At 38.2% G+C, this 26,678-nt stretch overlaps 2 protein-coding genes and 1 long non-coding RNA gene across 5 annotated transcripts in view; all 3 read right to left on the bottom strand.

Annotated features, from left to right (window-relative positions):
* LOC137181665 (uncharacterized) overlaps positions 1-1,047 on the bottom strand; it is a 38,204-nt gene extending 37,157 nt beyond the window's left edge. The window contains exon 1 of the long non-coding RNA XR_010928169.1: positions 108-1,047. This is a non-coding gene — a long non-coding RNA (uncharacterized lncRNA). The remainder of the gene's footprint in view (positions 1-107) is intronic.
* A 420-nt stretch (positions 1,048-1,467) lies between these two features.
* stat2 (signal transducer and activator of transcription 2) lies at positions 1,468-12,170 on the bottom strand. Of its 2 annotated transcripts, XM_067587515.1 has the most exons (24): positions 11,940-12,163; positions 10,939-11,079; positions 10,691-10,835; positions 10,470-10,565; positions 9,831-9,923; positions 9,639-9,717; positions 9,403-9,482; positions 9,142-9,293; positions 8,715-8,873; positions 8,527-8,616; positions 7,878-7,937; positions 7,712-7,732; positions 7,504-7,597; positions 7,141-7,188; positions 6,924-7,007; positions 6,677-6,775; positions 6,430-6,565; positions 5,449-5,501; positions 4,875-4,960; positions 4,612-4,748; positions 4,275-4,463; positions 4,034-4,088; positions 3,732-3,823; positions 1,468-2,391 (listed from the first exon to the last, which is right to left on the bottom strand). In XM_067587515.1, exons 2-24 carry the CDS (start codon positions 11,067-11,069, stop codon positions 2,162-2,164), a joined length of 2,409 nt encoding a protein of 802 aa, XP_067443616.1. In that variant the 5' UTR covers positions 11,070-11,079; positions 11,940-12,163; the 3' UTR covers positions 1,468-2,161. The 2 variants fall into 2 exon arrangements, with proteins under 2 accessions (XP_067443616.1, XP_067443617.1); XM_067587516.1 differs by lacking the exon at positions 3,732-3,823 and having other exon boundaries at positions 2,199-2,391; positions 11,940-12,170.
* A 3,603-nt stretch (positions 12,171-15,773) lies between these two features.
* apof (apolipoprotein F) lies at positions 15,774-18,766 on the bottom strand. 2 transcript variants are annotated; one of them, XM_067587509.1, is made up of 2 exons: positions 18,494-18,766; positions 15,774-17,900 (listed from the first exon to the last, which is right to left on the bottom strand). In XM_067587509.1, exon 2 carries the CDS (start codon positions 17,858-17,860, stop codon positions 16,520-16,522), a length of 1,341 nt encoding a protein of 446 aa, XP_067443610.1. In that variant the 5' UTR covers positions 17,861-17,900; positions 18,494-18,766; the 3' UTR covers positions 15,774-16,519. The 2 variants fall into 2 exon arrangements, with proteins under 2 accessions (XP_067443610.1, XP_067443611.1); XM_067587510.1 differs by having other exon boundaries at positions 15,774-17,895.
* Positions 18,767-26,678: the final 7,912 nt, after the last annotated feature.

The raw sequence follows: 26,678 nt of genomic DNA, 5'->3' as shown, positions 1-26,678 counted from the left end.
AGAGAGAGACATATAGATTTGTTCGTACTTGTACTGAATACCTCTTTTACAGACCCTTCAATTAGTAGAGCAATGTAAAGTGGCCCAAGGTATGGCCATTTTGTTACCTAAATTGAAAGAGTTTGTCCCCTGTACTGTGGCTGTCTTAAGACATCTTGGAGTGTCCTCATGCCCAGGGGATAAGGTGCCAACATTAGCCACAGTGCCCGCGGTTCCCATCCAGCCAGGGACCTGTACAGAAAATCTCAGTCCTGTATGAAAAATCCTACTTAAGTAAAAGTACAAAAGTATTAGCAGCAAAATGTAGTGGTTTGGTCCCTCTATTTCAGTCCAGTGCCCCTCCAAAGGGTCACCAGATAAATCTGAGGGGTTGTGAGATGGTTAATGGGAGAAGAAAGAAGAAAAAAACAAAGTTCTGATACACAAATCTGTTTTCAGTTTTGGACTTTTTCTCTAATCTTTGATTTTTGGTGAAATATTGGATCATTTGAACATTTGATCATTTGATTTATTGAAATGAAACCATGTGAGAAGTTTAGAGGTCAAAAATCACTATTTGGTGGAGCTGTTAACAACTCATAGACATCTGAAATGTGATCCTAAAAAAGTTGGAAACCACTTATTTCATCTTTAACAATGTGTTGTATTTTAAAAGCTTGTTATATTATTCATTGTTTCAAATCTTCATTAAGTAAAAAAGTAAATAAAGCTGTCAAATAAATGTAGTGGAGTAGAAAGTACAATATTTCCCTCTGAAATGTAGTGGAGTGGAAGTATAAAGTAGCAGCAAATGTCATTAAAACTCAAGTAAAGTACAAGTACCTCAAAATTGTACTTAAGTAGAGTAATTCTGTAAATGTACTTAGTTACTTTCCACCGCTGGTCAAAATATATTACTTAATCTAAAGATGCTCTTTTTGATTTTGTTTAACTTACTGGATAACAGCTAACTGCTAACGCTAACCTATTTAAGCTATCACACAATATCAACGGTTAAAGCGTTTTTCAGAGCTAACCGCTAACTGATAACAAACAATAGTTTATATTTACACACCTGACCTGTACACAGCAACTGGCTTGTGTTTCTGGCCACCTGACGACCATAATATAAGTCAAATATTCACTGTTCCTTCAGCTTTGGTTATGTCTCTTCAAAGTCTGGAGAAACATTTGTCTTTAGCATGTTAGCTGTCTGACTCTTGCTGTTTATTCACCTAAAAACAGCTGCCTGCTGTTGTTTGATAGGCGGGAACTCAACCATACAATTATATATCTCCCTAAAGCTGCAGATTTATTTCTTATTTGAATTCATTTTATTTATTTTAACATACAGTTTGATTAATGCTGGACCACGTTACAATACAGTGAACTTTAGACTCATGGAAGAAAAACAGCTTCATATCTGTTTTTCTTAATTGTTGTTGGGATTTACAACATTCAGTAATTAATGAAAAAAACAAACAATCAAACAGTCATATCACATTTATTGATGATAACAATTCATTTTGATTTGAATGAACAGATAAATGCAAAGGTATATAAACGGCAGAAGTGCTATGTTTCAGTATAATGGATCACAAGCTGAACATACCAGTGAGGAACAAGTAATAATAAATTATGTGCAGTCTCGACATTCTACTATACAATACCTCATATAATCATTTCCCCACCAGCTTAAAAAGACAGATTTATAACAATCCTTAGACGTCTGGACCAAAAAATCCAGGGCCTCCAAATGCTAATTGTTTCATATTTTTAAAAAAAGAGTTTAAAATGCATGAGAGTTAAGGGGTCTAATACAGGTGTCTGGGACTCTAATGGAGTGGATATGAGTCCAGCTCATTCAATTATCTCTTTCACGTCTTCAAATAGTCTCACTGAATCATGTTCAACGATATGACAGCAGAATAAATTGGAATTATAATGAAAGTTAACATCGGTATTCAAATGCTGGTAACAAAAGTTCTTCATAAATATTCGCTGTCAGGATTAGTAGAGTAGTATTTCACATGAAAACAGTATTCAAAGCAAACTATTATATCAGTGCTGGGTTTGCTAAGTACGCCACAATTTTAGGACACGTATGTTGTAATGTAAGAAGCGAAGAGTAAAGCTGACAATGAGCGAGATATAGTGGTTTGGTTAATAACACAACAGATGCTTAATTGAAGATGCTTCCACAGGATTGTTGGGCGGGCAAATGAAAGGCTTGAAGACTGAAATCAGGCAGCATTTGGTCATCTTGCAAGATGTCAGAGTCATCAAAGAGGTTGGGGTTGTTGAGGTACATCAGTAAATCGTCCTCTGGGTTTGAAACCGAGCCAGACAGCATGGGATCAGGACGATACGTTTCCAGAGACGACTCTAGAGGATGAGGATCGCCGTTTTGTTCTGAGAGAAGAGAAAGAGCCAAGAGAAAGACATTATTTCTGCTGCTGTGGCCATGTTATTTATTTCTGGTACTAGTTTCACTGAGGAAATGAGAGCAACAAAAGGTTTGTTGTGTGATGCAGCTCAAAACCACAGATAATTTCTGTAGGAACTTATGTACAAGTAAGATTTGATTTAGTGGAACATACTCAATGCAATGTACTTTGGTAATTGGGTGCTTTGCTCCAGCACAGTCACTATTCAACTGTGCTGATGACGTTGCACATTTATCATTACTAATTTATTCCTAAATACATTTTACTAATTGCATTTGATTTATATTTTATGCTTGTATTTTCTTTTGAGTTTGTTTAACTCGTGTAATAGCTCAATTAAAAGTACTTATATTACTGTGAGCTACAGTACATCACTCATACCTTTTGTACTTCACAACCAAATCTGTACAAGGATCTCAATATTTACTGGATTGGAAGAAAAAAATAACTTACCCAAATATTTCTATGTCTTTCCAAATTTTCAATGAATTTAGATCTTTACCAATGTAAGATAAAACGCTATTACTAGCACCAGAGCCGCTGACACCGGGGAAACACCGGGTCCTGGGTCAAGGGAGGACCCAAAAAGGCCCTCTAACCTTTAAATAATCTACTGGAATATTTTGTCAAAAATACATATTTGTCAAAACTTAATATAGTATTTTTGAGGAAACAAAAAAGAGAAAATGATAGCAGAAGTGCAACGGACTTTATGGCCAGGTATTTGAAAAAAGATATTGAAGTGGAAGATGCAGCTGCGGGGGGCGGCGCGGACAGGGCGCGGCCTGGACATGAGCAAGACACATACGGTGGGCCTGAATAGCACTATTACTCATAATAATAATAATAATAATAATCATATAGCCAAGTTATCTTAGCTTTTCATTATTGATCAATTACTGCTGTTTTCATTTTATACAGTTTTCCAGTTGATTCAGTAGAAACATCAAGCAAAGTGTCGGGTGTTGAAGCATCAGAAGATAAAATCAAACACTTAAATAAGATGTTAATAGAGTTAGTAACAGTTTAGCTCAACCAGACCACCTCCATACCGGTTAGATATTATGTTCCAACTACATGTGCATGCAGTACAAGCAGCCCCACAGGTTATAAGTAAGAAGTTTCACACAATTTCATAGCTGTCACGTGACATGTATCAGGCTGCAGCACATTCCCCCTTGATTTCATGCAGCGCAAGGCCGAAATAGAGAGAGCAAGACAAGAGCTCTGTGATGAAGGGAGGGAGAGCGATTTGTTTGACGAGGTTTTTAACTGGATGGGACAGCAAGGAGAGCCATGACTCACCAGCTGACTCTCCACACGGGCCATTGTTTGGCTCCAGGCCTTCACCCTGTGCCATGTCAGAGGACATGGGTGACTTAGCCCCCGGTGTGTTCCTACATGACCAATGACAAACAGTCATTACTTAAAAGGGTGTGGGTACACTACTTCTTAGATGAAGTAAGTGCTTTTTTTTTTTTTTTTTTTTTTTTTAAGATGTTTTTGTATAAAAAAGTATATTTAGAATATAAGGGACGGTTTTATTTTAATTCATACAAACAAGACACTTTAAACCAGGCTGTAGAAAATAAAAATAATATACTTACTCCTTCGACACAAACATCAGCTTAGTTTTGATGTACTTTATGTAAGGACTGTCAGCTGAAAAAGAATAAGTTTAAATGTGATTTAATGTGTCATGTTCATCTCCAATGTTCACTGCAGTGTAATTTTACCAATGACAACTGCGAGGCAAAACACCATTCAGCAAATGACATGTGAGTTGTATTTTTTTCATATTCCAAAAATCTTTTTAGTGGCAAACAAAAAGACTGACGTTGCACTCACCTCCGCTTTTGCCAGTGTAGTATTTTTGGAAAGCCTCATTTTTTGGGGTGTTGGGATATAAATAAAGTAGCGGATTTTCTGGGACATTTTCAGCTTCTAAGATCTGGTAATTCCTGATGATTTCATGGAAGGGAATCTGGCAAAGGTCAACTTTGGTGAAGGGCTGGACCGTCTTTACTTCAGGCTCACCTAAAATATACAGAGGATGATCACACAAGAAGAAACATGAGTGAGGATAATGAAACATGTAGCTTGTCTGTACTGTATTTCTTAACCGTCTGCCTTCTAACAACTTCAAAATATTTTGCAGCATCATAATGAAATGAAAGCCTCTCACCAGTCGCGGTGGTGTCCACCCAGGAGAAGGTGATACCTCCGATGACACTTTCACTGAAGCGCAACAAGAACGTGCCTCTCTGTTTTTTCTTCAGGAGGGACTTCTCTTTGCCTTTGCTCACGAAACCCATAATGAGGCTACAACACAGATGAAAAATCTTACTCAGACACAAACTCCTGTTTCCCAAGAATTAAAGAGATGAGCTCAACTGCTCAACTCTGACTTAAACTCAGATTTGGCTGTGTTCAGCATACTGTACGTACCCATCCCTCCACAGGTCTTCAAGGTATGTTTTCACCATCACCAAGATGCCATCAAACCACACCCAGAAAGTGTCAGGAGTGTTTTCCTGCAGCAGAAGTGATGGAAATGCTCATCAACACACACCAACAGAGAGTATTCACAAACAATACTTAAAATGCTAATGTCTAGCAGCTAATATTCACCATGTTCACTGTGTTAGTTTGTTAGGTAGCTGAATTATATGTATTAGCACTCAGCACAAAGCACAGTGAAGCTGTTAGGAATGTTGTTTTTGCAGATGTTTGGTCATAAACCAAAGTACTGGCTAAATTGAGATTTTGACCTGACGATGGCCCTGGATGAAAAATCAGGGGATCACCAGGTTATTACAATTCATCCTGAGGGGAACATGAATGAGTTCACCAAATTTCATGGCAATCCATGCAATAATTGTCAAGACATTTCCCTCAAAACCAAAACATCAGAGAAGCAGATCACTGAAGTCAAGATATATCGAGTCAAGTGATCGGTTGACTGGCGTTGCCTTTCATCGAGCCGCTAACGGGCAAATTTCCAAATATTCAATATTCTTACCTTGCTAAATTTGGACCAAGCTACTTTGCAGGTGTCATAGTTCTGCTGCTTTCCTGATGAGAGAAAAATGAATAAATGATGTATTATGCAACACACTGACACAATCTATAATAAAAACATGTTTACGAGACATGAAGGATGCTGGATTATATTGTTTAATCATAATTATCATCTATTCAAACTGTGCACAGGTCTTTATGGGTATCTTCATAATTCCAATCTAATACGATTAACACACTTGAGACAAGCACTGGTGGATGTGGGTGTAATGAACATAAATTAAACAGCTTGTTAGCTTGTCTTCCCTCACATCCAGTGTTTGCTCTGAATGATGCAAAAGAAAAAGGATACAAGAGAAACTGAATCTCTTAATTGGGAGAGAAGATGGTAAAAGATTGCCAATTTACTACTTCCCCCAATGGTTAGACTAGAGCACAGTATGTATGTTCAGCTCTATTCTTGTGAGAAACTGCTTAAGTAATTTCTTACTTTGCGAATGCACACACAGTGAAGTGCAAACCAGTGCGAGCTTCAGTACAAATTCATCTAACATAAAACACGACGTACAAATCTCTCCAGTACACCATGCTTCCAGCTATCTTTTGGAAAGACTGACAAAAACACTTGGTGAATAAAGCACAGTGTACTAGAGAAGGGTTGTGCGGCGTGTTTTAAAACTGAATAAATAAAACAGTAAACATTTTGCCCCTCCAATCAGTGACAGAGAGGATGCAGCTCAAAGTTTTGTCACCATGTTCCTGACGATAAAAGCGCTGCCAGGGAGTTATTTTTTATATTTAATGTAAAGCCGATCAGTCTGAAAATGCAAGATCCATTTTAGAAAAGTGTGTCAAAATCAGACCAAAATATCTCAGATGTTTCCTGATATCATGTTTGACTCACAGATGAATGAATTTAGCCCCATTTATAGACTAACAACCACAAAAATAAACCGAGACAAGCAGCTGGAACAGGACTTACCAAAGAGTCTATGTGCAATCATTTCCAGCTGATCATCATTCAGACCACGTTTGGTGGCAAAGAGAAACTGCCAGCTCAGCATCTCTCTAAATTGTGGCCAAGTGGCAGCAGGAGAGTTGGCAAAGAACTTAACGTCCTAGAGAAACACAGACACATTAACGGATAGAACATTCATTTCTGACGCCTTACAACAGTATAATTACTAAACTGCAAAATGCTGCAAAGTGTGTGTTTGGTGATCTCTCACTTTGGTGTCCTGACTGATCATGTTGAACCAGAGCACAGAGGCCCAGGCGCTCTGCTGCTGGCTGGAGTTGGAGATGATGGTCACTGGGAGGGAGGAGGCCTGTGTTGGGTGTCAGGGGAAAACAACTTTCATTAAGTCATAGACGCAACACGAAAAAACAATAAACATGATGATATGATGCTGTTTTTTTTTCCGAACCAATGTAGGTTGATGACATTTTCATATAAGGAAGCAGAAGAGACTCCACCTGCAACTCAACTGACAAGCCTTTCAGTTCAAACACAGTGTCGAAGTAGATGATGTGCAGCTCCTCTGTAACACTCAGAGAAATCTTTCAACACAACACACAAAACACACACACACACAGATCATTACTCAGTTATTTACACTCTTCTTAAATTATTAATAATTGAGATAATCTGTATGCAGTGATGGCATCTTCAGTGTTGTCAATGTTAACTCACATCACTGACTCCTTTGCCGCCACTTCCACATTTCTGCTCCTTCAGAGTCTACGAGGAAAAGAAATTTAGCTTTTAAATAATGGAGTTTAGCTGTTGGATGATGCTTGAGCCCTTTATGTGTGCATTTGAGAATAGCATTAACACTGATACAACACAAAAATACTGGGATAACTAGGCCCAGGTTGAAAGTTACAAAGAAACTATATGGAACAGTATGAGAGATATTACTGTATAACTCAGTGTTATCAACAGTTTATATTGGTGTCAAATGTAGTCAATAGTCAAGTAGACAAGTCGACAGTGATTGTCTTTTTCATTGGTCTTTGTCACAGAAAATTCTCTTTCCAAATCAATTTCACTCACTAGATGTCTGAAGTCTGCTACCATGCCTCCGCTCTGGCTCTCTGTCATGTTCAACGCCTTGCTTTTGGTCCCCAGGACATTAAAACGTCGATATCTGCAAGCATGACAGGTCTGGTCAAACAAATACATATAAATGTGAAAGCACGATACAATTCCTCTGGAAACACCACTTGATACGGAATCTAAAGTTAAATAAAAAAATACTCACCCTTTGATCTGAGGTGCTTCCCTAATTTCAGAGGAAAGAAAAACAGAACAGTGACCACCAGGGGGCGACATAAGTAATCATCCTGTATTGTCAAGCCAAGAACTAATGGCTGCAGGTCTGCTTTGTGTGAAGTGGAATTAACTCAAACCAAGAGAGGGAATCTCACCTGTCCATGGATACATTTACTTTCATGGAGTGGTTCAGCTCAAGAAACTTGACAAGCAATCTGAAAACATTAAATCAGGCATAAGATACAGGAAGAAAACAGACAGTAATGTGGAAAAACAGGAAAATAGAACCACTCAAGAGTACACTAAGGATTAGATTAAGTTTGATAGACTAAAATCACATTTAGGAAAACAATAACAGCTTTACAGAATAGCATTAAATTATCCTTGTTTTCCTTATTAATCTCACATTAGTTCAGAGCAGCTGATCTTGTAATTAATGTGCAACAACACCAGTTCTGTACATAATGCAATCAAGTAAACTGAGTTTAAGTGTGTTTAGCTCCACTATAACTCGATGTATCATTTTGTTTATGAGGCATAAGATATTTGCCTTCTTCCAAATGTTTTCCATGCTTCTTCTTTTTTTAGAATAAAAGTCAAAGGCCTAACATGAGCAAACATCATGCTAATTACTACATATTTAACTATGAAAACTGATACTGAATGCCACATAACTATCAATGCAATGGTCAGAATTTACTTATCCAAAAGTCTATACATGTAGATTACATTATAAACATGTCCTAAAAGTAAATTCAAATAAATACATAGAAATATAGGGATAACCTGAAGTGTTGCACTGACCTGGTCTTAACAGAGAACTGGACATTTGTGCGGAGAACCAGTGGGCCTTTCCCCTGAGGCATGGATGGCTGAGTCTCAACCACGAAGGCACTTCAAGAAATAAGAAAACACCAATGTCAGGAAACTTCCAATGGAAATTATAAGAGAGCAAGAGAGCATGTCGAACAGTGTCGTAGAGAGAGAGAGACCTTTTGATTAAGTTTTTCAGAAGAGTATCTGCTCTCTTCTGCAGAGCTGGTCTTTGGATCTTCACAGGGTCGTTGTCATAGGACACCTTTCCTACCAGCTCCTCCAGCTTACAAATAAACTCGCGCACCTGGAACAGACACACTGCCACACAGGTGAACCTGCAAAACAAGATGAAAAGAGCAAAATAGATTATGTTCACACAGGCATTAGAGAATGGAAATAGGGCTGAGGATAGTGATGGTCTCAAATTCCAGCTGTAAGACACTTTGACAGCTGCTGTCCGGACTTACTGGCTTTATAGAATTAAAATGATAACTGCACGTTTTGCTCTAGCCAAGAACTTTCTGATGTAATATTCAGCATTCGTGCTATTAAAGTAAATGTCCAAGATTAAAACTAGTGTGGGGCATGGAGAGATAAACATACCATTTCTCTAGTTGATCCAGGCAAACATTGTCTGGAGCTCCAATACAGGCTTTCTGCTGCCTCCTCTGCCACTCCACCAGCTCTTTCTTCACCAAAGTGTCGGTCAAGTCATCAATCCTGTCCAGGAGCTTGTTCAGGTCTGACAATGTGCTCTAGAGGAGTGATTATATCATGGTTTGGGGAACAAAAATGAAAAGAATTAGGAAAATAAATGGACTGGTGAGATGAAGGTGTTGTTGAAGAATATTAATAACGTCTTACCTTTCTACAGTCGTTCAGTCTGTTGACAAGTAACTGAAGAACTTTCATTTGTTGGTTCTTATCGGCCTCTTCTCCCCTCGCTGAATAAGAGTTTCCACATTGAGATCACAGTTTCCAAACAAGAAAGACCAAAGTAAAAGAGAACATGTAGCTGGGATTCGGGCCACTTTTTTATTCATCCCCAGAGAGCATCATCAGAGCGTGCAAATAAAACCAGAACTTTGTAATGTGCTTACCTTCCATCGTGTGGGTTTGGTATTTAAAATCAAACTCATCTTGCTGCTCCTCCAGACATATCATTGTATGTTCCATACACTATATTCCAAAACATACAGAGAAATAAAAAAAATCAGTGAATGAACTGTAATATATTTCATCAACAAAGCACAACAAAATAACATTAAGCAACAATAATAAATAATCTGCACCTGCACTTCATTCTTGAGGCCGGCCATTTTACGTTCAAGGTCCTGCTGGCTGCTCGTCTCCATAGCTTCCTGTTCTACATGCAAAAACTGGACCTGAGAGAAATCAAAGCCGTAGGAGGATCAGGCATGTAGATAAGGTGATTCAGATGTGGGTGACATTGTTACACAGCAAAGAATATGTTTGGATGAAAGTGGAGGTTAAAATGATATCACTACTAGATGGAAATATTCGTTTTTTAGCCCACACACTGAGTCCCGCAGTTTGTATTGAGTACATGAACTAAAAAAACAGGACAAATTCTATCATGGAAATTCACACCGTACACATTTTCTTTGTAGACTTGGCTTTCAATCCTAAAACATATGTATGAAATTGCATTACTGCAGACACACAACACATGTACTATTAGTGGTCGACCACTGAGTCATATGGGCATATGTATGTGCAATGTAAAGTGACTATATGACACACAAGAGAAAACTTTAGCAGTAAAATATTTGCCTTAAAAAAGTAGCATGAGTCAAGCGCTATCTTTTAAAACAATATGCATGTATTATTTTCATTTGTATTCTGTGTGTGCAGAAGGGTGTGTCTGGTGTATTGTATGTGTCAATAATTTGATGTGCTGTTGCCCCAACCTGCTCAGCCAGATCAGCAGTCTGCAAGATTTCCTTCTCTTTTTCTAAGAACCACAAGATCGTGCTTGCCAAAGTCATCGGGTCATCCTGGTACCTCTGTGAGAGGAGAAAGGTCGGATCAGAGTCAAAGTTAATTACTTAAAATTATTAGCAAAGGCAGGATAATGAGAGGAAAAAAACACCTGGGATGTTGAGAAAGTACTCTTTAAAGACAGACAAACCTGAAAGTTATGTTTATAGCGTCTAATGTTGTGCTGCATTAAGAATGACTCCTCTTGTACAAAGCGACTGTGCTGGATATCCAGATTCTCCAACAGGACTTGGAACAGCACCATGGCAAAGTCCTGGTCCCGTGCTGCTCGTTGCCTTGAGAACAAGGAAGTAAGATGTAAATACAGTACGTGACAAACAGGATCAAATATTTATGACTCTAACTATATGAGGGCCACAAGAGATAATCCTGCCTTACCACTCCTGCTTCTCTATCCAGGCAGACAGGTAGTGCCGAACATCCATTGGCAAAGCATCCCTGTCATACAGTTCGTGTAACTGCTGTGTGTAAACAGCGGGCAGCTGCCTCAGTCTCTCCCACTGAGTCATGCTGAGGTTGCTGAGGAACATACCAATATTAACACAAACAGCCAACACACATATTAATGACTAATTCAGTGAATAAGAGCTGTATACAGCACACAGTACAGTGAAAAAGTTTTTTGGCACTTTAGGCATGTTACATTGTTATCTATCATGCAATACCATCAGGCAGTCAGCTGATTGGTCCCAAATTTATTTTGCAGCATGATAATAACCCCAAACACACAGCCAGAGTCATCAAGAACTATCTTCAGCGAAACGAAGAAGAAGGAGTGATGCAATAGATGATATGCCCCCCACAGATCCCTGATTTCAACATCACCATCACAACTGTGGCAAATTCATGCAGGAACATGAGTACCGAGTACCTTGAAAAAACTGCAGGTGTACCGAGGAGAACTGGTGTTGTTTTTTCAAGGCAAAGTGTGGTCAAACCAAATACTGATTTAAGTTTTTTTCTGTTTACTGCACTAAGTTGGCTGATTAATAAAACTATTCATGGCATTATTTTCACTTTACAGCATTTTTGTGCCTAAAACCGTTGCACAGTACTGTAAGTCCTGAAACTCTATCCATAAAAACATCATCGAACTAAAAAACAATAACATTTCATTTAAATGGTGATAGGTTCATACAAGTCAATAATCGACAGCGGAAGGAGCAAAGAGCAAACTGTTATGCTAACCTATGACTTGTAATAGATGCAAATTATGTAATAGATGCAAATTATGTAATAATGTTTCTGTAGTCTACTGAAAGTTGAGACCGAGTATATTTCATTTGTTTTTTCACTTACGTTAGCTCTTTTCAAAACAGTCTGTCAACATCGCAGACAGGGCTAATAACACATTATTTATTCACCACATATGTACTCACCTAATTTCATACGCTGCAGTCTGTCCGATTTCTCTGTAGAGATGTTTTAGTTAGTTGCGTTAGCCGATCATTTAAAACAGGCGCATAGCTAGCACTTGTTTTTCGACGTTACTTGGTGGCTGCAAATGCTGATATATGTTGATAATACAACTTCCAGTTGTTTGCAGGCTTATGAATGTTACTTCCTCCGTCTTTTCACCCCGTTCTCTTTTTCATTGGATATCTACTTATCCCTCCCAACTGCCTCTTCTCAAGCTAACCATGGGCGCCATGTTGGCTCTGACGTATTCTAGTTAAAGCGGCATTAGGAGCCGAAATGTCCGAGTCCAGTCGCGCAGTTTCCTCGCGAGCTCGGAGTTAACAATTGATTGGTCGAGCCCGACAGAGAGCAGCACGCGCTATTGGTATATTCACACGTCACTCTGTTGTGAGGACTGCGACGAGCAGAATAGAAACTTAAGGCCCTGTCTGAAAATTTCCAAGAAATGACGTTGTGAAACTCATTTAGCGAGAAGAGGAGCGTGTGACGCAACAATTTGAATAATTCCAAATCAGTTAACCACAAAAGAGGTTGTGTCTCTTTGGCATTAGTTTACAACTACGTGTTTTGTCTTCTGCATTTAAAATTGTTGACAATAGGCTGGTGGAGGACGTGGGCGTATTCAGAAGTGCTGAGCCTCTATATAAAAAATACCCTGTTATATCCTGCATTCAAAACTGTCAAAACAAAACAAAACAAAAAAGAGGTACCTCAGGAAATTGTGCTCAAAGTATGAAAGGGAAAGTACCCATTAGCTATGCGGAAGAAATTTCCATTGAATCGTTATAACTGATGCCTTAAAGTGTAAATACCCTATATTTTTCTGGGGTAGTTGGTCGAGGTGGAATTCATTTGAACTACTTTATATACGTTTAGTTTAATCTATAACAATGCACCCTTTTTAAGGTTTATGTGAAGTAAATAATTCTGGCAGTCAGATAAATATAGTGGAGTAAAAAGTGTTTTCCTCTGAATATAGTGGAGTTGTAAGTATAAAGAATACATAGCCAATATTGGTACTCAAGCACAAGTACCAAGAATTGTACTGATATTTTACGCCACTGCTTGTACCTCAGTAGCATTTTTTTTTTTAGATCTGTACACAAAAATCAACATTTTGTTAAAGGTATCCATTTGTGTCTTGTATGTCATGTGTGTCATGTAATGTATACCATGTAATTCGTTATTTACCTTTATAATATTTACAATTTGTTCTGTCCTCAGAGAGAGCTTGGAGTATCTTGGAAATAATAAGCAGTGGTAGTGTTATTTTTTGGCTATTACCACCATAACAATAGCTGTGGCATTTATTTTATTCAACCATACAGTTCCTGCACTTTCCAGCAGATGTCACACTTGACATATCAGTACAGAAATGAGGATTCCACTTTGGATTTCTGTAAATTGAAAAGCAATGAAAACTTTCTATGCTGAAACTCAAAATCACAGGACTGTAGAAATGATTGAATCAAATTGACTAAAGCCATGAATTTTGTACCATTTTCAGGTTATTTTAATTCACATTACCTTTATTCATTTAACTGTGAAATTACATCTTTAAAGTGACCGTCCAAAGGCAGTTTAAGTGAAATTTAACCCTCATCCTATCAACATATTTGACATATTAACACATAAGGACTACTGACCCCAAGAATAAACTACGGTAAGAAACAACCTTCATAGCAAAATTTTAACATATTTCTTCTCAAAACATTATTAGTTATGTTATTAATGTCATCTAAAAAACAGATTATTATTATTTTAGGAAAGTTACAGTTAATTTGCATATTGTGTAAAAGGAAAATATATACTTTTCTTTAATACAAATTGCAGCTTTTATTCCAAGTACAATCTTTCCACAAAGCCTTCAAAATGATTGATAGAGTGTCCCTAAATCACCAGATAGTGTGTGATACTTTAAATTAGCAAACATGAACTCAATAAATAGTTCCAGCTATTAAAACTGCAGGGGCAGAATTGGGTGCTTTTGACTGGGGTCCCCCTAGGACTCTGATACATTGGTATTTTTAGAAAGCACTAATTAAAACAGAAACAGAAAAAATGATATGAAGTCATTAGAAACAAATTGATTGACAAAGTCATGAAAAATTGGAATGAAAGAATAAAGCACCTGTGTGGTCTGCAGGTTCTCCAGTTGGTAGGATGGATGTTGAATCTAAAGAAGTATCATAATTTAATCAGGTGTAATTTGTGTGTAGCCTATTTGTAGAATGTACACACATTGCCAGGTTAGTTAAAATCTCCACATTATCAAAAACAAAGCAGAGGACATGATCTCTGTGCCATAAGCTTCCCCCCATATAAACCTTACTCTGTAAACAGAGTAGTTTACCACCGGTGCAGTGATTGGTTGAGGTTATCAGCTACAGAGCACATACATACTTTATATAAACACATGTTGTTTTACACAGTCTGTGCTACAGAGCCACACTACTGCTGGAGCTGGAAGTCAATCAAACACGGAAGATTTTAATTCTGACCACCCGCCTGCAATCATCTGAGAAAGATGAAGTGGAAGCATTAATGAATCAATTTCCCAGTAAGACTATTGTTTTCTGCTTACAGCTCAGCACATCTTATAATCAGACCTGCTCAGCCAGCTCCCTGAGGTCAGACCTGCCTTTGATAACACCAAAAATACACATTGTTATATCTGTGGAGAGATGGGAAACCTGAGAGAGAGGTTCAAAACTGAGGTGCCGGAGTTATTTTTCTCCTAGACAAACAGACATGTTATCTAACATTATTAGATAGATATTAAGAGATACAAGAGTGGCTCTTTTAATTAAAACAAATCAGTTTCTGCCATTACTAGGAAGCAGACTGTGTGTTTCCTGTATTGCTTATCTGACAAAAAAACACCCAGCTTAGTCCTTATCTTTTTCCATTACGCACAGTCAGGGCTAAAGTGATATGATATATGTTTTATAATTAGCTACTAAGCTGATCAACTTGCTGAGAAATAAGAACTGTGGACTTAGTTTTAGGAATGCAGATTCATCATCTGGTAAAAAGTTCACAGGTCAGTGCTGGCTCAGGCTCAGAAGAGAGATAACTTATTGTCCATTAGTTATCATAAATAACTCAGCTCTGTTTCTGATAATAACTCAGGTTTTTGACAACATATTGCTAATGTGCATCTATAACTAGTGAACATGCTCTGTTTTGACTAATATAATAAAATCAATGGATCCATCCACATTAGGTTGTCCTGTTCAAGGTGCCTTCAGGGAGCTTGTCCCAGTATGCATTGAGCAAGAAGCAGACAACAGTCTGGATGGGTCACCAGTCTATCAGAGGGATAACACACACACACAGACAGACAAACAGATTTCACTTTACCCAGGATGCACGTCTTCGGACTGTCAGAGGACATTTCGAGTTGTCACCGTAATAAAAGCACCAGTGTTACTGATAACCTTAACAATGGCACCATTATATTCAAGTGCCACAGTGTGTGACAGTGAACCAGCATAAACAATACCAAGACCCTGAAACTGAAGCAACTAAATGGAATTCAGTTGTAGTCATTTTTTAAGTTTATTTACATATGTGTGCTTTTCTTACTGCAACATCAAAATGCCTTCTGTGAAAAAGGTCTATTCAGGATCCTCCTTCAGTGAGATGACAGAGTTTATCCACTGAGCCTCCTCGCTGCCCTCATGGTAAGTCTTATCATAAGCATATACTACACTATGATGTTGTATTTGGCAGCTACAGAGCGTTTACTCTTTAGCATATAAACTACCACACTGACAGCCACTGCATGCACACAGATTTAATATACACTTTATTAACATGTAAAGGAAAACATATAAAACAACAAAATTCAGTTCTCAATCTATTGTCCCTGCAATTACACCAGAGGTGGGAATGTGACTCTGACCAGACAGAAGGTTTTGATAGGAAGGAAGAAAACTGATGGAGGACATGAGGAAAAGAAAAAACAGTGGTGGAGGGTACAAATCAAAGTCTTGAGGGTTTAAGGGCTGAGTTTCCTGAGACCAGTTCTTTAAATGTTGCTGCTTAACAGGATAAATTGTACAACTGTTGTATCTATTATACACAAAAAGAGATATTTTTCTAAAAGCAAAGGTACAAAGCTTATTTTCTGACTTTACTTATTGTTAGATTATTGAGATTGTTTACAATGAATGTGTAATGTAAATCACTTTATACTATTTTAATAGCCTTAAGGTTAGATTGTCTCTCTTTCTCTCTGAAAATCATGAAAATCATCTTCAAGAAAGAATAATTATTGTGCAAATTGTGTAAAATGATGTTTATGTGCACAGTTACACAAAACAAAATGCAAAAAAGCTTTTTTTCCCCTTTCAAACATGATTCTGATGATCCACTGAATAATCCTGTTTTCCAAATTATCTAGATTATGTAAAGTCTGGTAAGATATTTTGTTACTCCGAAACCATGTCAGTTAACGAACATTGATCCTTTCTCGTTATTTTAAAACATGTATAAACTAAAATATATTTATTACTAAAGCTTCACAAGCATCAGTCTACTGTACAGTGATGACACCTTCCTCCCAGCTGAACTGGTTCACCAGCACGTCGTCTTCATCCTTCATGGAGTTGAGTAGATACCTGACTCCAGCTTTTACCCCGGTTTTCACCCCTGCTCCCAGGGCATAGCCCGCCACCCCGGCAGTCCCCCCTGTGGCGACCATGAGAGCATCTGTGCCAAGGTCAACGGCACTGAGGATGGCTCTCTCCTTAGCAGTTTCCGAGCAGTTGACTGAGGCATAATACACAGCTGTGCCGAGATTGTAGAGGGTGCTGACAGCAGGGATCCACTCCATCACGTTGTACACGCGCTCCTCACTTTTGTTGATGCAGCTCCTTTGGGTGCTGCGCCTCATCCGTCCACCTGAAGCGGCGGGGATCGAAACATCCTCCTCTGCACTGCACTGACGGATCCAACACTCAGACTCGGGGGATTCAGAAGGCAGGATGCGACTGCCTTTCTTCAACACTGCCTCATACTTGCCAGGTTTGTGTAGTCCACTTCTGGTCACACCAGCACACAGGACTCCCAGTCTCTCACAGGTGTCCACAGCCTCCTTCAGTCCACCTGTGGCTCCATCCACAGCTGTTCCTACCAGTATGGTTCCATTCACACTGGTCCAACCCTCACAACGCTCCTCCTGCTTAGAGGTGCCTTGTCCCATTGTACCCTCTCCCACCACGGCCAGCTGCTGGATGTTAAACATCAAAGCCTCTAAGTGGTGCCCTGCTTGATCCCTTTCTGATGTAGATGCTGTTGATGCAGGTGTTGGCGTGGATGTTGACTTGCTCATCCTCCTCTTTATCAGATCTTCCACCTCCATCAGGAGCTCCTCTGTGTCAGTCACTCCCAGCAGGTCATACAGCTTGAGGACCAGGGTCTGCGCCTCCTGTGGGCAGCCTGCCACCACCAACACGGGCACTAAAGAGAGACCCAGCAGCTCCTGCGGGAACACGGAGGATAACGGGTCATCCACAGTGCTGGCAGACAGCAGATCCCCACAGCTGACATTTCCTTCAATGTGGAGATGATCTTGAATCTGCCCCTGAAGCTTCGCCCTGAGGACTGATATGACATGTTCAGCAGACTGGATTCTCTCCTCTTTTTGCCCAACCGCTGACACAGGACCAGGCTTTTCTGCAGATGAGAGACTGAGCTGGAGTCGGGAGCCCCGGAGAGCCTGATCATCCTGTTTGGTCGTCTTCTCTCCAACTTCATGGATGTCAGTTTCTGGAAGCAGAGTCTTCCTCAGTGCCAAAGGAGGTGGCACTCTGCACAGAGCCTGTTCATTCAGCAGGAGCTGGATCACAATCAGCCACTTGAGCTTGGAGAACATCCTTCCACTCTTGTTAGAGCTCTTTTCTAAAACCACTACACTAAACACAGGAGAATAAAGAAAAGCAGGCCAGCAACATAACAAATTAGTCCTCATTGTACATAGTAAAAAAAACATTTCTTAAACAAGATTATTGTTTTTTTAATGTGCTGTCATTCAAAACTCAACTCTAATCCTGCAGTCTGTTGTGTTTATCCTGTACTCAGTCACAGAGATTAATGATCCAGTATCCAGCCAGTTTTATGGCTGAATTCCTATCTAGTAAAGTTTTTAGAGTCACAATTAAATCCCAATGTAATAAAAACAAGTTTATTACATGAATAGGTGTTTTAAAAGTGACCAATTGCCTGTATTTTCAAGATTTTTATACTTTATTAATGGGTAAAAACATTGATCCACACTATACAAACAAACAAATAATCAATATTTTAAAATGTTTTGAAGATTTCTATTTTTTTAGCAATGCAAAAAAAGAAAACAAAAAAAGCATTGCATCCCAATATGGAGCCTTGACAACATTTGTGCATGCCCTCTTTTTCCTGCACTCACTACAACTAAAAATAGAAATGTTGTTCCACCCACAACTTCATAATTTTATTGCATGTTTTAATCCAGTGGCAGCTCTTCACCTACCTTAATGATTAGATGTGGAGTCCGCAGCGTAGCAGTACGACCAATACGGCTTCAGCATGTACTGTAGGATGCCTTTGTTTGTCCTTTTTCCCCCACTTTTTTTTTTCTTCCACAAAACATGCATAGCAATCTTCTTTCTCTTTGCCTCCAATGAGAATCTCCTTCTTTACACATGACATCCCACAGCCCTCCCTCTGTCTCATCTGTCTTTCAGCTCTCTCTTCTCTTTGGCCTCATTGCTCAACGGGGAGATCAGGGCTTGAATATTGATTCACGTGGGGAAAGTCCATGTGTACTAAAGCAGTTTTGTTTGTCTGCCCTGCTATCCTCTCATCCCCCACACCCCCTCCTCTCACATCTCTCCGCTCTCTCTCTCTCTCTCTGTCTCTCTCAGTCTGCATGTTTTGTTTTTGACCCAAATATTTGAAAGACATCTCCCCTCATGCCGTGAGCAAATTTATCTCTTACAGCCAAGAAGTGAAGTGAGGAACATGAGGGCTATCTGAGGTAAAGATGAAATGGAATCCAAACAAAACTCAATATTGTAATTGGTGTTTTCTTGTTACTGACATCCTGTTCACTTTCCTTGTATTCTTCATATCTTAACACACTATTTTACTGTGCAAACTTCATTTAAGATATGACCTCTTTTATACTCTGAAAACCTCGTTCACTCATATGATGGAAATTGTTAATACAAGTCCATCTGTTTGGCAATCAGAGCAGCCAGAACAGCCAGACTTTGCCCTGGAGCACATCAGTGTCAGTTTGACCTTGTCGGACTCGCTTTGATGATGAAATTACTTGATTGGAATTTGAACTGTGACCTTTTTTTGCACAATAAATTTGAACTTGAAGTAAACAATGTAAACAATAAAAGAATAAACAGGCCATTATGTCGTAAAAAAAAAAAAGAAGAACCGGAGATGCACATTTTTATGCTGAATCTCAATCAGGGTGCATGTTTCTTTCAGTGTCTAGTTGTATTTGTGCTGTGACCAGTATTCAGTACAAAAGAACGCTCTCGTTTCACGGAGATTCAAAGAATTTAGGCTTGTTCCCCTCCCACTTCTACTATACCTCCCTCACTTTCACTTCCTCCCTACTCGCTCGCTTTCTTTTCCTCTGTTACACACACACACACACACACACACACACACACACACATACACACACACACACACACACACACACACACACACACACACATACACACACAGTCTGAGAGAGTACTCCAAGGCTTTTATTCTCTCCCTTCTTTATAAACTCAGAGGCTCATTGAGGAACAAATTGTCCACAGTTGCCAAAAACAAGCATCAAGGTTTCACCGTGAAAATCTGTGTTTGACTCAATTTTGTCAAACTCTTGAAAGAATAAAGTTTTTTATTCTAGTAATTATTCTTATATCCACAAAGCCTTGTGGCCCTCATTGCACTATAGTTTGAACTTAGTGCGACATACATGGACCATTTTATAATTTCATATGTGAATACAAAGTCTCAGGAGAGCAGGGATCTACAATAAGCATCCTAGACTCTGTTGTCATGATACTTTCTATTAAGTGATTGACATATAATTATCTTGTGTACAGAGCAGGGCTTTAAATCACTCATTAATCATCATCTCTGCCAGGATTTAAAGTCAAAGAATGTGATCGTCTACAGAGAAGGAGAAATATGTGATCAAGGAATCATCTTATTTACAAATCAAAGGACATAGATGGATAGATAATACACTAAAAAAGCTGGAAACATATGTATAAAATCCACAAAATAAATAACGACTTGGTATACTTGGAGATAGGAGATCAGCTGAGTGAAGAAGAATGGAAGCAAATGTGCAGAGAAATTAATAAAACAACAAATTCTAAATATTAGAGGGAATTTGCATTGAAATGATATACAAGATTTTTTATTACTCCAAACGACATTTGAAAATTCAGTGAAATCAGACCGCTGGAGAAAATGTGATGAGACACATTTTCTTTTTCTGTCTCATTTTAAAATCATTTTTGCATTCAGTCATAGTGAGTATCATGTGTATTCTCAATATGAAATAAACAATTAACCCAATATATTATTATTCTGCAGGAAACAGACCAGTACCTGTATATACTTATATAAAAATTTTGTGGGTGTACTGAATTATGAATTAATTACAATAAAAGTATGAAAAAAAGGGATCATCTTGCCGTCATTGTTGTGTGTTTTTAATGAGTTTGTATGGATAAGATACTCACTCTGTGTGTGTGTGTGTATGTGTGTGTGTGTGTGTGTGTGTGTGTGTGTGTGTGTGTCTGTTTTGCTGATTCAACAACACTAGATGGTGATGTGTATCCACAGAGGACACTCTGATACTGACATCATCCTCTGCCAGCTCTGGCAAATCCTGCAGTATTCCTCAGAGAGATTTTGTCCTCCAACTAAAACTCCACCAAAATAAAACAACACTACAGAGGCAGAAGATTGATCATCTATTAGAGATACATGATCTCACATCATAGCATGACACTGGAGGGCAGCCTGAATATGGAAAGTTCCTCACAAGTAGATGAGGGAAAAAATGTGGAAGTTAGTCTTAATGGCTCTTGACAATGATGATGATGATGGTGGTGGTGGTGTGTTACTGGACTCCCTCAGAAAGGGATGTTTAGGGTGATTTCAGTTGTTTATTTTCTACCTATTTAATATTAAGAATATGTGCAATTTTTGCACCCATATGAGCACAAACGCGTGTGTGCGTGTGTGTGGATGGATTCACACAAACACAAATACATGTTTTAAAAGGACAGTAAACAGATGTAACTGTAAAGTAATTGTAATGAATTAATGATTTATAAACGAAGTATTCAATGCAGGACAAACATGAGCAGAGAAAATGGAAGGAAAACAGAAACTGAAATCATGCTATTGTATTATTTTACTGAAAATGAAACGAAGAACAGTCTTTTTTGTTCAGAATGGTGGTTTTGCTGTCTTACACTTAGGGATTGTTGTTGGCTCAGTTACCACCTTTAGGTCTTCTGTCCTGCTATTTCAGTGACATTTTTAATGACTTTTTTAATTATAAACTTTTGTGATTCACTATTGGATTAAAGTCGACTTTTATTTGTTTAGTTAACAACTTCTCCAGTTCTGTTCACTTCTGTCTCCTTCTCGACTTGTCGCTTTCCTCTTTTACTTTACTGGTTCCTCCAAGTTGATTGGTTGTTTGTCTTTTGTTTGTTTTGACGTGGGGGAGATGATGATGATGAGATGATGCTCCTCCTCAGTCCTCTGCTGAGGATGGAGGAGTTGACCTATAGCGGGGAAAGGAGGCCTGATCAGCAGCTGGCCTCAGATACAAACAGCACGTGTCAAACTATAGAAAGTAGCATAAAACTGTTTAGCTTCAAAGTTCAAATCATTAACAGATTAAAGCGAAGGTGACATACTGTCTAAATGTGGAGTTAAAAGGTGATACAGCCCTCAACCCGCTCTGTGTTCTCACCTGATGCATTCAGGGAGTCCGGATATGAGGAAGCAGTCCGCTGGGTTTCACCAAGTTAACAATCTAAGAAACCCAACAACTGGCTGGTGTGTGATTCATGAAACGTGACGGGTAATTGTACAGCTGCTTACACTGTCATTTCTGCTGGGAATTCAGTAGAATTGACCCTAGTTAATGCACCGGAAAACAAAAATCATCACAACGTGCCAATGCAAGCTGACTGCTCCACACACACACAGCTGTGATTTGATTGGCCATTAGAATCTGTCTTCAGAGTATTATCACATCTGATGTGAGTCACCACTGATCATCCCAGTGCAATTACCACGTCTGACTATTATATGTATATACAGTATATATACATCATAGAAAGTGTATTTTAAAATTAAAAACATCCATGTAGCTTCAGGTTAGCAAAGTTATTCTGTAATTCTGGTTCAAAATGCAGGGTTTTAAAGTCCATGTGTCTACATTTAATGATGGTGTTACAGTTTTTCTCCATCACTTACACACTATGACTGGGCCTATTAACTAAACATCCCAAACCATGATGCCATCTACCAAAAGTAAGACTCACTATTCCCCTGTTTTCAAACATGACTCAGATTTGTTAAACTTTTTGTGAAAAAACTCTACACACAAGTCCCTTCATATATCACTGGCTGCACCATGTGTTCATTTAGAAAGGCTGGCTGACTTTTCAATATCATTAACACAAGTCATCACAGCTGGAACCCAATTAACACACAATTCTCCAGGTGGAAACACTAAGAGTCACAGTTGTTCACAAACCAATCAGGATAGAAAGACAAAAGGGTCATGGGTCAGTTTGTGACTGGTTCATGAACCACTCAAGATTCAGCAACATCTTTCTACCTGCATATTCTCCCATCCTAAACCTCTGTGTTCACCTCCTCCGGGTGACGGAGGAGACTTGTTTAGGTGTTACAGTTGAGGCTTATCAGTGGTGGATAAGACATACAAGGGTTCCTGGTCTGACCCAGACCAGTGACAGGATGCTGAGGCAGAATAGATGTGATTTCTTTCTTTATGTACAAACTTACTGTATATTTTACTGTATTCTACAGTCTTTATTAGTTGCATATTTTTACATTTTTACTTTTTTTTTTTCACTCAATTTCAGTTTATTTTACCACAGTACACTGAGGAAATAAATCATTTGAAAACGTATACACGTGTTGTGTCTTTATATTGTGTTCGTCATGTAAAGAGGTTGTGCTGAGGGAAAACCATAAGCACCATTATTCATTGCAGTAACATTTTTTTTACGGTGGTGTTTTGAATTGATCCCACCAGTGTGTAATGACTGTTTTGTAGTGTTTGTGTATTTGATGGCTTTCGTGTGATGTCTGAAGACAAAGTTTGGTTCAGATGTAAGATTAGATGTTAGATTAGTTGGTTTTGACGTGGAAGTTTGAAGTTTGTGAAGATGAGTGTGTAGTTATGCATTTGTGTTTAGAGTTTTGGGAAATGGAGCATAATTTCAAGAAATGTGTCTTGGTAATAAAAAAAACAAACAAACCCTGTAATAGATCAGATCACTAAACATAATGTGAAATTTGAAGTTAAACTTACTTCAGAGACAGTTTTAGAACTTGGATACATAAAATTAGACGCCTAACTGAATACTCCCTGCCTGAAATCTGCAAGATGTCCAACCTCTAAATGACAGATATAGTGAACTATATAGTATATAAGATGTTATTTTTTACTGTCACTTATCTTTAGGAAGCAGAAGGAAGATTTTAGACAGGCCTCAGGAGATGCTGAGGTGTACCTTCCCTTTCTATTTTCATCAGAACTTGGATATATAGAATTAGGCATTTTTTCCCCTTTTCAAATGACTCTGCATTGCTCATCAGTCAAAGAGAGAAAATAAAAATAAAAACAATGATTTTCTATCCTAATTTGATAAAGTACTCAAGACAGAAAGAGAGTTAGAGACGGTTTTTAACCTGTGTCCTGCACGCTCAGCGCCTCAGTGGATCGGTTGAGAGGGACAAATCTCTAGTAGGACTGGAGTTGGGCTAACATCTAATGCAATAAATAAATAAATGTTGTGTGTGTGTGTGTGTGTGTGTGTGTGTGTGTGTGTGTGTGTGTGTGTGTGTTCAGTGTTTTTAACCCCAGGAGACTGTATCAATCTTACTTAATCAACACCTCAAAAGTGCGTTTGGGTTCCTCTTGCTTCTCTTCTCTTTCATCATGTGTCACGATTTCACAATTACAGGAACCATCAGGCTCAGACATCAGACTGAACTCAAGATATTTCATCATCTAATTTGCTGTGGAATTTGTTGAATGCATTCATGCTCATACAGTGTCAGGTGTTTCCACCTGTCACTCCCAGCCACACCTTAAAACCTGGTCAGGCTCTAGTATGTTGTTCGTCCTGTCTAACACGGGTGTAATTAACATTTGAATAATAATAGAGTGAGCAATCAAATAAACTATAAAAATAGAAATAACTGTAGGGCAGAAAAATAATCTGCCAGTAATTGCAGCACTTTACATAAATTGTAAGAGTATGAAATGTGGAAAAGAGTAAAGATAAGTCACGTTTTTCAGATTTATTCACAGTTTGATATAAGATGACCATGATACTGCAGCTGACAAAACAATCACCACAAAATCCATCAAGTGGCTTTTCTAAAGCTTTTAATCAAACCACATGATCTTGGATTACTGGATCTAAATACTGTATGAGAAACATTTATATAGTATTATAATCTAAATACAACAACATGTATATTTAGGGGCCTTTCAGCTTCAGAAATCTCTGTCATGAAAGCAGAAGACTACAGCATTTTATTCCATCATCATCAAGTAGCTAATGTTATCAATACTCACTTTATTAAACATCATTCAGTGATTATTTTAAGTGGCTGCAGTTTTGATGTGTTGTGTTGCAGACGTGTCTCAACACAAGTGGTAATCACAGCAGGAAATCTACAGACATTATCACCTCAGTTTATTCAGTAATTTTCACATTAGGATCAGTCAACTCTAAATACAACATCTGAGTGATGTCTGCAGCACTCTGGTCATAATGGATTTTTTAAAAATTATTTATACTATACTACTAAGTAATTAAAATATGCCATGTCCAGCCTTAACCTGTAAGTCTAATGTTATAGCACCAAATGACTAGTTTAAAATTTAACAAAGCATCAAAAGTTACGAGTTCATAACCTGTTTTATTCTGTAACACATAACTGTGTAAACACTTGGTAAACATATTAAAATGTGCTTTACTGTGCTGAGTAATTGTCATCTTACAAGTCTATAAAATTATAAACTAGTTAATAAAAGTAACTAGGATGAACCAGGACAGGACTGTAGTGCAATGCAATAAAAAATAATTTTAACTGACTATATAAATCCTGTTTCCACACAGTTGTGTCTGATGGTGAGTTTTCAAGGCTGCTTCTGAAAAACATTTCAGACACATGTAGTTCCCCCAATGAAAACTCATCATCCTTTATATGCATATAAAAAGAAGATTTATGTGATAAATGAACAGCTAAGGATTAAACATTTGCAAACAAAAAACTACTAAATGAGCCATTTAAAATCAAAGAGTTTGGTTCCTAAATAACATCTAATTTTTAAAAAAAACACATACATGTTGACTGCTTTCAGGAACACATTATGGGTTCATGCTGAGCAGTCCAAAGTCATTTACTGGTAAAATTGTTTTTTGAGAGAGAGATTATCACATCTGACCATATAAATCCCAGGTGGGTGTAATAAACCCACCCAGCACTTTGTCCACGGAAGGAAGCGGGAAGCGGTGTCAGAAGGCGTTCAGGAGGAAAGAGACACAATGAACTGCTCATTGATTCAGAGAGTGTGGGAAGTTATTAGGTTCAGTGCTCAGACACACCAGCCAATGAGAGCAAAGACAGGCCCGCAATATCCGCCTGCAGGGTGTACACATTATTAATCCAATATCTGCTGCGGGCACACACATCTCTCAAGGGAGTCCAAATGATTTTATCTCATATATCATACTGTTTGATTATCTGGGGCCAGGACTTCTAATCATTTAACGAAGGCTGTAATGTCATTATTTAAACACGACCAAAGAAATGGCATGATTGTCAGCTTCTACAAATATATAGTTTAAGTTTTGACAGTTTCATAATGTTCTCATTTATTAAAACAATATTTGTGTGCACAAATATATAATTTCAATTTTCAAAATCATATATAACCTGTCAATTAATAAGAAATATAAAACCACAAGAGCCACGACCAGAAGAAGCGAGAGGTAACTGCAGAGATCGAAAGACTTGTGATCATGAAACATCTTACTGACAGAATTAAAAACACTAACTTAACTTAAAAAATAAACACACACACACACACACACACAAACTCTCACATAACTACAGTATTTATCAGTGCATAGACAGTCATACACATATACAGTAGATTCATGCATATTCTTATGTGCACAGTCTGTTGTTTTCATCCTGAATCTGTTTTAACTTGAATGCAAATGAGCATCAATTATAGATTCTCTACCCACATTACATCTGTTGTATTGTTTCTATGTAACAATGTCTATCTGTGTTGTTCCTGTTAAATAAACTAAAAAATGAAATAAACAGTGAACTGTTAGTGAATGTTATTGGCGACTGTGTAAAATTGGTGATGGTTTCTACTTTTC

Source organism: Thunnus thynnus, chromosome 4 (assembly GCF_963924715.1).
Source record: "Thunnus thynnus chromosome 4, fThuThy2.1, whole genome shotgun sequence".
NCBI classification, from domain to species: Eukaryota; Metazoa; Chordata; class Actinopteri; order Scombriformes; family Scombridae; genus Thunnus; species Thunnus thynnus.
Note: the sequence above shows the minus strand (reverse complement) of the source record. Positions and strands in the feature narration are given on the sequence as shown.